The 14,103-nt window shown below is 38.5% G+C and overlaps 1 protein-coding gene across 1 annotated transcript in view; it reads left to right on the top strand.

Moving 5' to 3' along the window:
* Cep76 (centrosomal protein 76) overlaps window positions 1-12,421 on the top strand; it is a 28,093-nt gene extending 15,672 nt beyond the window's left edge. Inside the window, exons 9-12 of the mRNA XM_038332066.1 lie at window positions 4,779-4,945; window positions 6,168-6,501; window positions 10,708-10,925; window positions 11,201-12,421. Coding sequence (XP_038187994.1) covers window positions 4,779-4,945; window positions 6,168-6,501; window positions 10,708-10,925; window positions 11,201-11,339 — 858 coding nt within the window. The 3' untranslated portion in view covers window positions 11,340-12,421. The remainder of the gene's footprint in view (window positions 1-4,778; window positions 4,946-6,167; window positions 6,502-10,707; window positions 10,926-11,200) is intronic.
* Window positions 12,422-14,103: the final 1,682 nt, after the last annotated feature.

Genomic DNA, 14,103 nt, shown 5'->3' with positions numbered 1-14,103 from the left:
TAGCATGCTTATAAAAGAATTTACTTGAAAACGTATTTATTACCAACTTGAACAAGTCAAATCTTACCACTATTATCTGTAACATTTACATATCAGCATTTAAAATCTACCATCTTTATTCTTGCATGAAATTCCATCTTTCTTTCTTTCTTTCTTTCTTTCTTTCTTTCTTTCTTTCTTTCTTTCTTTCTCTCTTTCTCTCTCCTCTCTCTCTCTTTCTTTCTCTCTCCCTTTCTCTCTTTCTCTCTCTCTTTCTCTCTTCTTTCTCTCTCTCTCTCCTCTCTCTCTCTCTCTCTCTCTCTCTCTCTCTCTCTCTCTCTCTCTCTCTCTCCCTCTCCTTCCTTCCTTCCTTCCTTTTTCTTGAGACAGGGTTTCTCTGTAGCTTTGGAGCCTGTCCTGAAACTAGCTCTTGTAGACCAGGCTGGTCTCAGACTCACAGCGATCTGCCTGCCTCTGCCTCCTGAGTGCTGGGATTAAAGGCGTGAGCCACCGCTGCCCGGTGAAATTTCATATTTAATAGAATATTATTCCTTTAAGATAGAGTCTCAGACTTACTTGTCAGAAACAAAGTCATAGAGCTGAATGTGTTGCTCATGCCTGTGATTCTAGCTCTTGGAAAGCTAGGGCAAAAGATTTTTTCAAGGCCAGTCTGACAACAGAAAGCTCCAGGCCTGTCTGTGCTATATAGTGAGATCTTGTCTGAAACATGAAACAGCTGGATGAGGTGGTATGCAAAGGCAGAGGCAAGTGATTCTCTGTAACTATGGGGTTAGCCTAGTGTACATAGCAAGTTCCAGCTCATGTCAAGGCTGCATAGTGAGACTATTTCAAAAAAGAGCAAAAGTCTTAGCTGGGTAGTTTTGGTGCACGCCTTTAATCCCAACACTCAGGAGGCAGAGGCAGGCAGATTTTTTGAGTTCAAGGCCAGCCTGGTCTACAGAGTTCCAGAACAGCCAGGACTACACAGAGATACTCTGTCTCAAAAAAATAAAGGAACAAAAATCTATAAACAATAATTATGAGAGAAATTCCTGGATTTTATGGTATTCATTTTCTTCACTGTGTATTGGTGTTTTGCCTGCATGTTTTTCTGTGCATGACACGATGTAGTACTTACAGAGGCCAGAAGAGGGCATCAAATCCCCTGGAAGTGACATTAGAGCACCTAAGTCCTCTGGATTAGCAGCCAGGGCTCTTAACTGCTGAACCATCTACCCAGCTCCTGATAATAAACTTTTAATGGTTTCAGTAATTTAACTTACAGTATGGGACGATTCCTAATCTTCTAAACTCTAAAAATGTTACTAATATAGTGAGCAAGTAAGACTGCTTTTACCATTTACTGTCGGTGAAACTGGAGCAGACAAGTTTCTTTCCCTGCTGCTGTCTTGTAGTCATTTTGTTGGTGGTCGTGTAAATAGAGTGTGCAGTCACCAAGGACAGTTCATACAGCAGAGGAAACATTTGAGTAAGAGGTTGACCTGTCAGTTAAAAAGGTTCGTTTTTTGTTTTTCTAGGTTTCCTTTTTATTTTGTAATGTTTTTGAGGCAGGGTTTCTCTATGTAGTCCTAACTGTCCTGGAACTAGGTTTGTAGACCAGGCTAGCTTCGAACTTGCAGAGATCCACCTGCTTCTGTCCCCAAGTACTGGGACTAAAGGCATGTGCTTTACTGCCAAACCCTCAAAACAAGAACCCCAGCTAATGAATGCTTTCTACCCACCTTCTTTCTAAAGATTTCCAAATGAAGGACTTACATTTTGGTATGTATCTGGGGAAACAAAAAGAACTCAATTGCAACTCATAAAAATTTAAACTTTAACTAAAACTGTCAGTTGAATTTTATGTACTAATGTTTACTCAGTTCATGTGGCTTCATAACAAAAGAACTAAAAAAAAAACGCTGAGATGGATTCTTCCTTCCCATAAACATGAAAGGTTTGCTCCTGGCTTTGTAATTATTTTGAGGTAGATTTAATGAGACAATACTTAATAAACCAGTGTCAAATCTGTTAAAATTCACATAATGGCGTAAAAGGAGAGGGTATCAGGTGCATACTAGATAGCTTAAGATACCTTTCCTAGGTTCCTGAGGGACCCAGCAGTCATAAAAAATCAAGTAATTAACAAAAGTTTGACTAAGTTATACTTCTTAGAGTTGGTAAATTTCCTTCCTGCTACCATGGTCCTTTGATTAACCCAAACTAATTCTTGTTGTAAAATGTATTTTATGAAAGTTATCAAATAGAATTAAAATCTGACTTATAAAGCCAGATGGTGATGGTTCATGCCAGCACTTAAGAGGCTGAGGCGGGCAGATTGCCATGAGTTCGAAGCTAGCTTAGTCTACACAGTGAATTACAGGACAGCCAGGACTACCGTAGAGAGACCCTGTCTCGAAAAGCAAAAAACAAGAAAACAAACAAACAAACAAATCCAACTTACATATGAAAATTTGTGGTTGGCCCTAAATCCAGTAATGATAGTTGTTCTAATCAACTAAGTATACAGCAGCTAAGATCCAAAATGGGATTAGCTACCCCACTATCTTTAGTCTTCAACCATAGTTGTTTATAAGTAGAATTACTTGCCACAGCTTAAAACTCAAAGGACTTGACTGTACTTAAAAATAGGTTGTATTGGAGAAGGTGGTGACAAACTTCTTTAGTCCCAGTACTCAAGAGGCGGTTGCAGGGGGGTGGATCTCTGTGAGTTTAAGGCCAACCTGGTCTACAGAGCTAGTTCTAGGATAGCCAAGGCTACACAAAGAAACTCTGCCTCAAAAATGCTTCCCACCCAGAATAGGTTGCATCTTTAAGATAGTTGGGAAACACATTATTTATTCAAGACAATGTTTATTGCTGAGCTGTAGTTTCTAAAGCTTCTTCTTACATATTTAAACTTAGAAAATTTCTAGTGCAATAGGAATAATGTACTTTTAACATTTTTATTTAAATAAGTATTTGTTTTATAAAGCAAGTTGTCACCCCTTTTAGTTTTATTTCTGTTACTGTGCTAAAATACCCTGACTGAAAGCAAGTTGGGGAGAAAGGTTACAGTCCGTCATAGCAGGGAAGTCAAGGCAACAAGAACTTAAAGCAGGTAGTCATATCATATCCACAGTACAGAACAGAAGGAAATGAATGCATACATGGTTAGGATCAACTAGTGTTTCACAGTTCAGACTTCACACTAAAGCCTGTTGTGCAAAATTGTTGCTTCCACTTTTCTGGTGCCATTTTTTGGAGCTATTCATGTGTCTTTGGGAGTGTATGCCAAAAGTAGAGCTGTCCTGTGCAAAGCATCCAGATAGTGCCTGCCTTCAGTGGCTAGAGCTATGGGAATCAGCTCCAGCGAGCAAGGTAGAGTGGACACCAAGGCTCTTTATTTTGGTTTTTTTGAAGCAGGATTTCTCTGTGTAACCCTGGCTGTCTTGGAGCTCAGAGATTGTATTTTATTGTATTACCACCATGTCATTAAAGATACAAGTAATAATTTATTCCCAATTTATTATCTTTTATATTTATTCATGTATATATTATTTTTCCATAATTTATAAGTAATATATAGATAAAATTTTGTCTTTTTTAAAATTTAATATTGTACAAAAAACACATTTTCCATGGAATTTTTTGTTTGTTTGTTTTGTTTTGAGACAGGATTTCTAGCTGTCCTGGAACTCATGCTGTAGATCAGGCTGACTGTGAGCTCAGAGATCTGCCTGCCTCTGCCTTTAGAGTGCTAGGACTAAATGCATGAGCTCCCACGTCTTGCTTGCTTTGAAATTTTTGATATTATAAATGGACTTTTGCATTAAATGCTTTTTAAATGTTATTTTTGAGTTTTGTTTTTATGACAAAAATCTTAGTAAAAGACACATACTGTGTCTAAAGTTTTCTATTAAACAGTGTGATACGGGTATAGCTCAATAGGAGAGCAGCCCTGGGTTCAGTCTACAACATTGTAAAAAAAAGTTGTGGGATGGGGAAGGAATATAAATATAAATTTTCACATTCGGTCATTATTTTTGCATGTTACCTATAATCTTTTTATACTTAAAATATCTGTATATACAAATATAATATATGCCTATACTGTGTGGCCTAAAATGAACTTCTGATCCACCTCCTGCGTGCTGGGATTATAGACATGCACCATCATGGCCTGCTTACAGAGTGCTAGAGACTGAACCCAGGCTTTGTGCATGTGAGGCACTCACTCTACCAACTCAGTTTTATAATATATGTAAGTTGTAAAAGTAGTGTAGTAAGGGATGGACATGGTGACACATGCCTGTGAGTGACCCAAGCTTCTGTCAGAGACAAGAGATCACTGCAAATTAAAGGCCATCTTTTGCCATGTAGTGAGAACCTATGTGAAAACCAAAACAAAGACAGTAACATAGCAGAGAAAATCTTGACAATAGATGGGAAATTATCCTTAATTTATCCTAATAATAAACATTTTATCATTAATTGTTCTTCTAAGCATCTTCTTATCTTAAAATCATATACATGTACTGTTAGAGTTCATTTGCTTAATTTGAGCATTTTTTGTTTATTTACCTTTCCTCCTGAAATATTTTCAGCTTGCTTATTCATGCCATTTATTTATCTTTTAAATGTTCCTTGTAATTTAGGATCTTTTCACATTAGGATATTTTTTCCTTGCTTCAGATTAACATTGGACTAATAGTTAAACTTGAAACTTTTTATTGTTGTTTTTAGTTATTTAATGCAGCTGTGGATACATACTAATTTTACTTGACTTTACCTTCTAGGGTGATTGTGAAGACCACGCCAACCTCCTGTGCAGCCTTCTTCTTGGATACGGACTGGAGGCTTTTGTCTGTGTGGGGACCAAGGCTAAGGGGGTACCTCACGCATGGGTTATGACTTGTGGGACTGATGGGACCATCACGTTTTGGGAGAGTTTAACAGGGCACAGGTTAGTCAACTAAGTTTACAGGGATAGTTGAATGCACGTCTAGGACCAGTGAGTTGATTCTAAGTGGTCGTCCTCTGCCTCCAATTGTGTTGCCAACGCATGTGTGTATTCACACATCGACATCATACATGATAATAGTGAAGCTCTTAAACATTAAAGGAAACACAGGTATAACTGGGCTGGTGGATCATACCCAAGGCCTTACATTTATTTGTTTTGTTTATTGATTCAAAGTGTTGGGGGTCAGAAGACAATGTGCAGAACTGATTTCTTCTACCATGTGGGTCCTGAAGCTCAAACTCAGGACAAGAGGCTTGGCAGCAAGCATCTTTATCCACTGAGCCATTTGAAATTATATAAGTTTTGTTTGTTTGGCTGGTACTCTAAATTTACAGACTTTTTTTTACTTAATGTAACTAAGTAAATGACCTTTAAGAAAATACTATGTACTTCTAAAATATTCTTTATTATCATGATATTAAGAAATATATATTGGATAGTCACACCTAATAATATATAGTTAAATTATTTTAATTATGATGTTCTGTAGGATAAACTTCCTTGAACTTCATCATAGACATAGAACATTTTCTTTTTTTCTATTTTTTTCATCTGTTTCTTTGTTTGTTTGTTTTGAGACGGGGTTTCTCTGTATAGCCTTGGTTATTGTGGAACTCACTCTGTAGATCAGACTAGCCTCGAACTCAGGGATCCATAACGTTGGTTTTCTAAAGGTGTACCATGCAGATAAGGTGGAGTAACTGGGCTGGGGAGATAAGTCAGTGTCATGCTTGTTATGCAGGCATGAGTTCAGACCTTCAGAACTCATGTAAAACTCGAGTGTGGACATGTGCTGCAATCCCCAGATGTTGGGTTGGGAGCCAGAAGGGTCCTAGGCATGTAGAGACCATCTAGTCTACTCAGAGCTGTGAGCTCTGGGTTCAAGGAAAGACCCCATCTTTAAAAACAAGAAAAAAAGTAGGTAGCTATAGAAACACCTGTGCAATATCAGCCTCTGGCCTCTTCACGCGCAAGTATGAGCAAGTGAGTAAACACTCCGAGTCATCAGATTGTGACGATGCAGAGAGCAAAAGCATAGGCCAAACTTGAGTCTTGGCAAGTAATTACAGCGTCCTTTGTGTGTGTGTGTGTGTGTGTGGCTTAGTATGATAATTGCCTTTATAGTTTTTAAATTCTCATATAAAATTATGATGTCTTTTAGGTACATCCACAAGCCTACTAATCCTGATGGACCTCCACTTGCTGAACAGTCCAAACCATTGCACCCCTATCGAACAATTGGTTGTGTTTTCAATCATCAGATGTTCCTGGGGAACTGTCAACCCTCGGATGCAGTAGAGACCTGCATATTTGATTTGAATGATGAGTCCAAGTGGAAACCCATGAGTGAAGAAGCAATTAAGTCTGTGTGTGCTCCAGGGGCTACCACGTCTCTCCCTCCCTTCCCACCTCTGTGCGCATCCACGATTGACGCCTCAGTCACAAGCAATGAAATCGAAATGCAGCTGAGACTTCTAGTGTCAGAACACAGAAAGGTGACCAACAAAATTAGTTGTAGCGTCATACTTTTGTTTTTAAATTTTTTTTCTAATTCTTTTTGGGGAGGAGGGGTTCAAGACAGGGTTTCTCTGTTTCTCTGTGTAGCATTGTCTGTCTTTGAACTTGATCTGTAGACCAGGCTGGCCTCAAACTCACAGAGATCCACCTGCCTCTGCCTCCTGGATGCTGGGATTAAAGGTGTGTGCCACCATTACTGGATAGAATTATTATTTTATATATATGAGTATTTTGCTTGTAGGTATGTATGTGTGGCACTTGCATGTCCGGTGCCCCATCCAAAGCGACTTTCTAGATCCCATGGGACTGGATTTATGGACAAATACAACCTGCTATGTGGTTACTGGGAATTGGACTTGGTCTTCTGCAAGAGTAGCAAGTCACTTAACCACTGAGCCAGCTATCCGGCCCAACTTCTTTTTCCTTAAGTGTGTTCAATACCGGTAGTCACTCATTATTCTAGTCCTGTTTTTATGAAAATTATTGTGGTGGAAATTATGGGACATAGTTGTGAGACTTAAAAGTTGCCAAATGGAAAGATAGGGTAGTAGCTAAGAACATTTCTTGCTGTTCCAGAGGACCCAGATTCAGATCCAAGAACCCATATCCAGGGGCTCACAGCCTATCACTCCATTTCTTGGGAGTCTGACAAATCTACCAAACCTTCAAAGTTATTACTTCCTCCTAGATTGAATAATTAGAGATTTGTTCACATTCTTCAGTCAGACTGTGGTTCAATGTCACTGTTTGGATTTCCTCTTTGTGAAATGGTTTCTTCAGTTAACCAATACATTTTTTAAAGTTTTGTTAATTTCCTTTTGTCCCCACCCATAGGCTTTTCTCTTTTTAAGGTTCATGTATTTTCTGTGACAGTTTTTGTCTGCATGTCTGTATGTATGGTATGTATGTACACCAGAGGTGTGTGCAGCGATCAACAGAAGGCATCAGATTCCCATTAGAGTTAACAGGGGCTGTAAACTGCCATGTGAGTCCTAGGAATTAAAACTCGGTCTTCCAGAAGAACCACAAATACTTATAACTACTGAGTGACCTCTCCAGCCCTATCTTGTTTACTGTCTTCCACATGGGTTGACATAAAATATATCCCCATTCTAGCTTTAATTTGTATTCCTTTAATAATAGGATCAGATGTCTTGTTTATTAGCTGTGTAGATATCCTTTAAAAGGGCGTTAAAGACAAGACGGCACTGATTAAAAGGATAAAATTAGCATGTTTATGTTTTTTAAAATTAATTTATTTATTTTGAGACAGAATGTCACTTTCCTGCTCTGACTGGCCTGGAACTCATCCTGTAGACCAAACTGTCCTTGAACCCAGAGAGCCCACCTCTTCCTCCCAGTGCACCACCACTAGTGAGATTTATTTTAAGAATTTACCTTAAGCTATGAGTTGTAGTCCAATGGTAGAGTGTTTGTTAGCATGTACAAAGTCCCCAGGATTGCACGCGCACACATGTGTGTACACATACACTGCCCAAACTTGACACTTTGACATTTATCAAAAGAAGCTGTTAGGTGACCAAAGCCTTAGAGTAGTAAGTTGTTTATGATTCACAGCCAACAAGGGACTGAAATCTAAAATTTCTAGAAAAATGTATTTCTAGTGTACCTTTGGTGTTTTTAGAATCTTGTTCTTGGAGAAACTTTCCTTATTTTCCTAAAGCTGTCAAAGGCAAACTGGTTCATTATATTCTCTGGACTCCCAATCACTGATAGCTTTGGCCTAGCATACTCCTTGCTCAATAGCTCATAAAGCATTTACGTGTTTTCAGCATGGAGCTGATGGGGAGACTACTTAATTACACAGCTTGGGCAAAAGTCCCTCCTTGTTTTCTCCTTCTTTCATGTTGCCTGGTAATTGAACATATGAGGACAATATTTTATTGTACTATAAGCTTGTTTTCAACACAGACCTGTGGTTTCACCATGGTGTTCTGGTATTACGTATGAGAATTGGCATAGCTAATCAGCACATGTTAGTAATCAGGGAAATATAAATTAAGGTCAGAATGAGGATATCATTTCCCATTCACTTGTAGCTGAAATCGGTGTCATTAACTAAAGTCAGTAGCACCTGTAACCCATTAGGGGACTGTGCAGGGAAAGGGTTAAGTTGATTCAGGCCTTTGAGACTCCTTTACAACAGCTAGAACCCTGAGTGGATGAAAGGAGACTGTCATGGTCAGTAATCACAGAATGAAAATATTTAGAATTCTAAGGCGTTTTTGATATTTGTACCTAAAGGTTTTTGCTTAGTTTGTATATCAGTAGTTCACTTGTGTTTACAGATGAAATAAATCATAATTGTCTTGAACATTCATAGAAATGTGTGTTTTAAGTTTTCTGTCAGCTGGTAGGTAGCATATTGTCTTTGCCTTTTAAAAAATTTTTTAAGATTTATTTCTTATTTTTTGTGTATGAGTATTTGCCTGCATGCCTAGTATCCATGACTTTTAGAAAGGGCTTGTGATCCCTTGGAACTGGAGTTACAGATGATTGTGAAACGCCATGTGGGTGCTGGGAATGGATCTCTTTAAGGGCAACAAGTGCTCTTAACTGTTGAGCCAACTTTCAAGCCTTGTCTTTACCTTTTAATCTCTTATAATGTAGATGATAGTGCCTTTTAGGATCACTCTTCAGGAAATACTTGAGTGTCATTTATTCAATTGATTTATTGACTTTGTCCCCTATTGTAGGTGAATTTATGCAGATTGTCTTACTAAACTTTTTGAGGGGTAAGGGGGACAGAATAGTTTTTTATACCCTAGGCTGGCCTCAAACTTTCTCTGTAACTGATCCTCCTGCATCCACTTCCTGTGTATTGAGATTACAAGTGTACATCTTCAAGCTTAGTTTTATGTAGTTCTAGCAATTGAACCCAGGGCTCCAAGCCTTACCAAGCAATTTAAATAAAATATAATCTCAAAGTTTATTGACATATGTCTTCTATATTAGGATGATTATGTATATTCTGTCTAATTGGTATTTATTTTGTAGTTTTGAACTTTATACATGCTAGATAAATCATTGTATTGAATGATTTTTAGTTATTCCTAAGAAATAGAACATAATAACGTCCTCTTATTTTTATTACTGTTCATCCCTAGAATAATTAATAGTAAACTGAGAAATTATGATACCTTAAAAAACTTCTCAATACAAAAAATTGAAATAACCCCATGTATCTTATTTGATCACCATGACTTACAATTCATTAGCAACACTAATTTCAGAAAGCCCACAAACATATGGAAATTAAACAGTGTTCACCTGAATCACCAATGGGTCAAGGAAGAAATAAAGGAAATAATTAAAGGCTTCCTAAAATTCAACAAAAATGACCACACAACATACCCAAATTTATGGGACACAATGAAAGCAGTGTTATCCCAGAGAACCTTGACAACAAAGAAAACCCTAAAAGAAACATACATTGATTTAATCTACATAGGAAGTAAAAAAAGACAAGTAAAAGAAAAATCCTAAGTAAATTGGGAGCATGGGATCATGGAAGAGCGTAGAAGGGCAGGGAAGAATGGAGGGGAATGGAAAAAAATATACAGCTTAATTAAAAACAATTTAAAAAATGTAAAGTGCAAAAAAAATTCTCTTCATCTGGGCATGATGACACACACCTTTAATCCTAGCACTTGGGAGACTGAGGTAGGCAGATCTCTAGAGGCCAGCCTGGTCTACATAGCAAATTCTGGGACAGCAAGGGCTATGTAGAAGAAACCCTGTCTTTAAAAAGAAAACCTGAAAGCTTGGGAGGCAGAACCAGTCAGGGCTACCGGGCATGAATTTATCTAAAAACAAACACAGAACTCTTCATGTCAGGTATGGTGGCAAATATCTGCAATCCCAGCACTCAGGAGGCATGAGCAGGAGAATCATTGTAAGTTGGAGGACATCTTTGAAGGCTAGCTAGGGCTACAAAGTTAAATTCTCACACACACACACACTCGACTCATCTTAAGTTGGCAAATGCCTGCAATCCTAGTGTTTGGGAGATGAATTCGAGGCCAGCCTAGTCTACAAAGTGATTTCTAGAGCAACCAGGGCTACACAGAGAAAATGTTTGGGGAAAAAAATCAGTAGAAAGTACATTTTTCTGTAATCGGATTTTAAGACGCTAATATTTTTCACTATTTTAATTGTTACAGGATCTTGGCCTCACTACCGTTTGGGAGGATCAGCTTTCCTATCTTTTATCACCAGCTTTGGCATCATATGAATTTGAGCGAACGACAAGCATATCTGCAGGCAATGAAGAATTTCAAGATGCTATCCGGAGGGCTGTACCTGATGGCCACACATTTAAAGGGTTTCCAATACATTTTGTGTATAGAAACGCAAGGCGTGCATTTGCCACTTGTCTTCGGTAAGGGTTTTATGGATTCAGCTGGGTGCATTCCTTTAATCCCAGCACTCAGGAGGCAGAGGCAGGTGGATCTCTGTGAGTTCTAGGCCAGCCTGGTCTACAAAGTGAGCTCTCGGACAGCCAGAGCTACACAGAGAAACCCTGCCTTGGAAAACAAAAACAAACAAAAGGAATCTAGAAAGGCAATTATTCTGATCATTGCTAGGAGTTACAGCATACATATATGGGAGTGTCTACAGTGACTTTCTCTTTAAACACATTTTCTTTTTATATAGGTCTCCTTTTTGTGAAGAAATAATCTGTTGTCGTGGAGATCAGGTGCGACTGGCAGTTCGTGTTCGAGTGTTTACCTACCCTGAATCTGCATGTGCTGTTTGGATCATGTTTGCTTGTAAATATCGCTCAGTATTATAGGACTAACATTTCCTAAGAATTACTTCTGTGTTCTATTAGAATGGTATATGACTAGCTGTGTGAAGGTTTCCTAATTTAAATTCAGCCTCTGACTTTGGATGTCAATGTTTTGTATAGATCTGACTGGTAATGTTTTAAAATATCATGTATGTACTTAAAAATTAAGTATAAAAAATTTGTATTGAATTTAGTATAAATTAAGTGTATAATAATAAATGATACTTTCTTTTGAGGGACTCAGTTTGACTGTGAATATAAGATGTTTACATTAATAAGTAAAGAGATTTGTCTAGTGATTTAAGCCATAGTTAAATCAAAATGGTCACTATTTTTCATAAATGAAAGATTATTTTACACAAATTAGGAGAAGTTAACTTCGTAATAGCTTATTTATTATATAGATGAAAATATATTTTGCTGAATTAGTATTTTTGTGGTTTACTCATGATATTAGGGATATTTGAGGCTTTCCAGAAATTTTTGTGAAGACTTTGATGTAAGAATAGGAAAAAAGGCCAAGTGTGGTGGCATAGGCTTTTAATCCCATGAGAGGCCAGCCTGGTCTACATAGCAAGTTCCAGGCCAGTAAGGGCTATAAAGTGAAAACCTATCTCAAAAAAAGTAGTATCAAAAGCATAAATATTAATAACAAATCTCACATGAGTATGTGGGAGTATAAATAATTTATTGATATTATTAAAATGAATTGAGCACTTTAGAAAATACTTATTACACTTCCTAGTTACAAAGTGATTTGACTTTCTCTAAGGAGCTAATGATAAATTTGTCCAGTTTGACTGTCCATTCTGTGCAGAAGGTTGTTTTGTTTTTGTGATACTAGAAACCCAGGGCTTCCTGCATGCCAGGCAAACACTACCACTGAGCTAGACCCACAGTATCTCACTATGTAGCCTTTGCTGGCCTGGAACTCACAGAGATTTGCTTGCCTCTGTGTGCAGTTTCTTAGTTTAGTTGCTTTACCCATTGGTTGTCTTAAGATGTAAGTGTATGCTAGTTCACTATCCAAATTATTTATTCTTTTCATTACCTACTGTTGCAAATAAAATAACTTTATTTATTTACTTGTTTTTGGATATTTGACTTTTTTTACATTGACTTTGTATGTTTGTGTGTGTGTGTGTGTGTGTGTGTGTGTGTGTGTGTGATGTGGTGTGTCAGAGTAGGTAAAATCAGGAGAACTTTCAGGAGTAGGTGCTGTCTTCCGTGTTGGAGAGTGGACTCAGGTCATCAGACTTGGCAGCAAGTAAGTGCCTCTACCTGCTGAGCCACCTCACTGGTCTAAAACTTGTTGAAATTATTTGAAATTAAAGTCTAAAGATATTGTGCCAGGCAGTGATGGAACACCTTTAATGCCAGCAGAGGCAGGCAAATCTCTGTGAATTCAGGGTCAGCCGGGTCTATAAAGCCAGTTCCAGGACAGCCAGAGCTGTACAGAGAAACTCTTGTCTTGAAAGATAAAACAAGGCTGGGCGGTGCACTCGGCAGGCATTGGCAGGTGGATCATTGTGAGTTTGAGACCAGCCTGGTGTACAGAGCAAGTTTCTTCCGGGACAGGCACCAAAGCTACAGAGAAACTCTCTTTGGGGGGAGGGGGAGGACTTCTTTTTGTGTTTCCTGTCCAGGAACTACCTCTTATAGACCAGGCTGGCCTTGAACTCACAGAGATCCACCTGCCTCTGCCTCCCAAACTCTGGGATTAAAGGCGTGCACCACCACTGCCTGGTGAGATATCTTAAAACTCAAAAAATGACTTTACCTTAATTTTAGAAGTCTAAAAATATTCTTCCCTCACTTTTACCTCTTGTAAAACTGACATTACTTTAAAGAATTAATCTGTTACCAGAATTACACATGAAGCCATCAACAGAACATTTCTTGTAATGTATTAAGATCAAAGCTGTTTTATCATTAGGTTGGGCCTCTTGCCTTCCTATATATTAATACATTTATTTCAGTATGTTTTGCTATAAATTCTATAATAATTTTTTTTAAAGATTTATTTATTTATTATTATGAATACAATACTCTGCCTGCATGTGTACCTGCACCCCTGAAGAGGGCACCAGATCTCATTACAGATGGTTGTGAGCCACCATGTGGTTGCTGGGAATTGAACTCAGGACCTCTGAAAGAAGAGTCAGTGCTCTTAACCGCTGAGCCATCTCTCCAGCCCTCTATAATAATTTTTTTAAGTTAATAAGAGACTGTTTAAGAGCACTGGCTGCTCTTCCATAGGACCTGAGTTAAATTCCCCGCACCCTCACTGTAATAATCTGTTCTGTCTCTTTAAGAGACAAACCACGCCCACTCCCTCCCCTGTCCGCTGAGGCAGGCTGATCTTCAGCTTCCATCTCCCTCTCAAAGAGGCAGCTTCTGCCCCTCCCCACTTCCTCTCCTCTCCTCTCCTCTCCTCTCCTCTCCTCTCCTCTCCTCTCCTCTCCTTCCCTCCCCTCCCCTCCCCTCCCCTCCCCTCCCCTCCCCTCCCCTCCTCTCCTCTCCTCTCCTGCATTTATAGTATATGAGACCATGCCCAAGTGGGCTGGTATCTTAAAGGAGCTCCCACAGCCTGTCTTGAAAAACAAACAAACAAAAAACAGCAAAAAAAATTATTTGACCATAGATGTACACATGTTTTTTCTTAAGTCGCACTTCTCTTCCTATTATGCTAATATCACACTGTAGAAATGTAAAAGCCATCTCATTTATGTAGCACTATTGGCCTGGGACTCATTAACTAAGCCAA

This window comes from Arvicola amphibius, chromosome 5 (assembly GCF_903992535.2).
Source record: "Arvicola amphibius chromosome 5, mArvAmp1.2, whole genome shotgun sequence".
NCBI classification, from domain to species: Eukaryota; Metazoa; Chordata; class Mammalia; order Rodentia; family Cricetidae; genus Arvicola; species Arvicola amphibius.
Note: the sequence above shows the minus strand (reverse complement) of the source record. Positions and strands in the feature narration are given on the sequence as shown.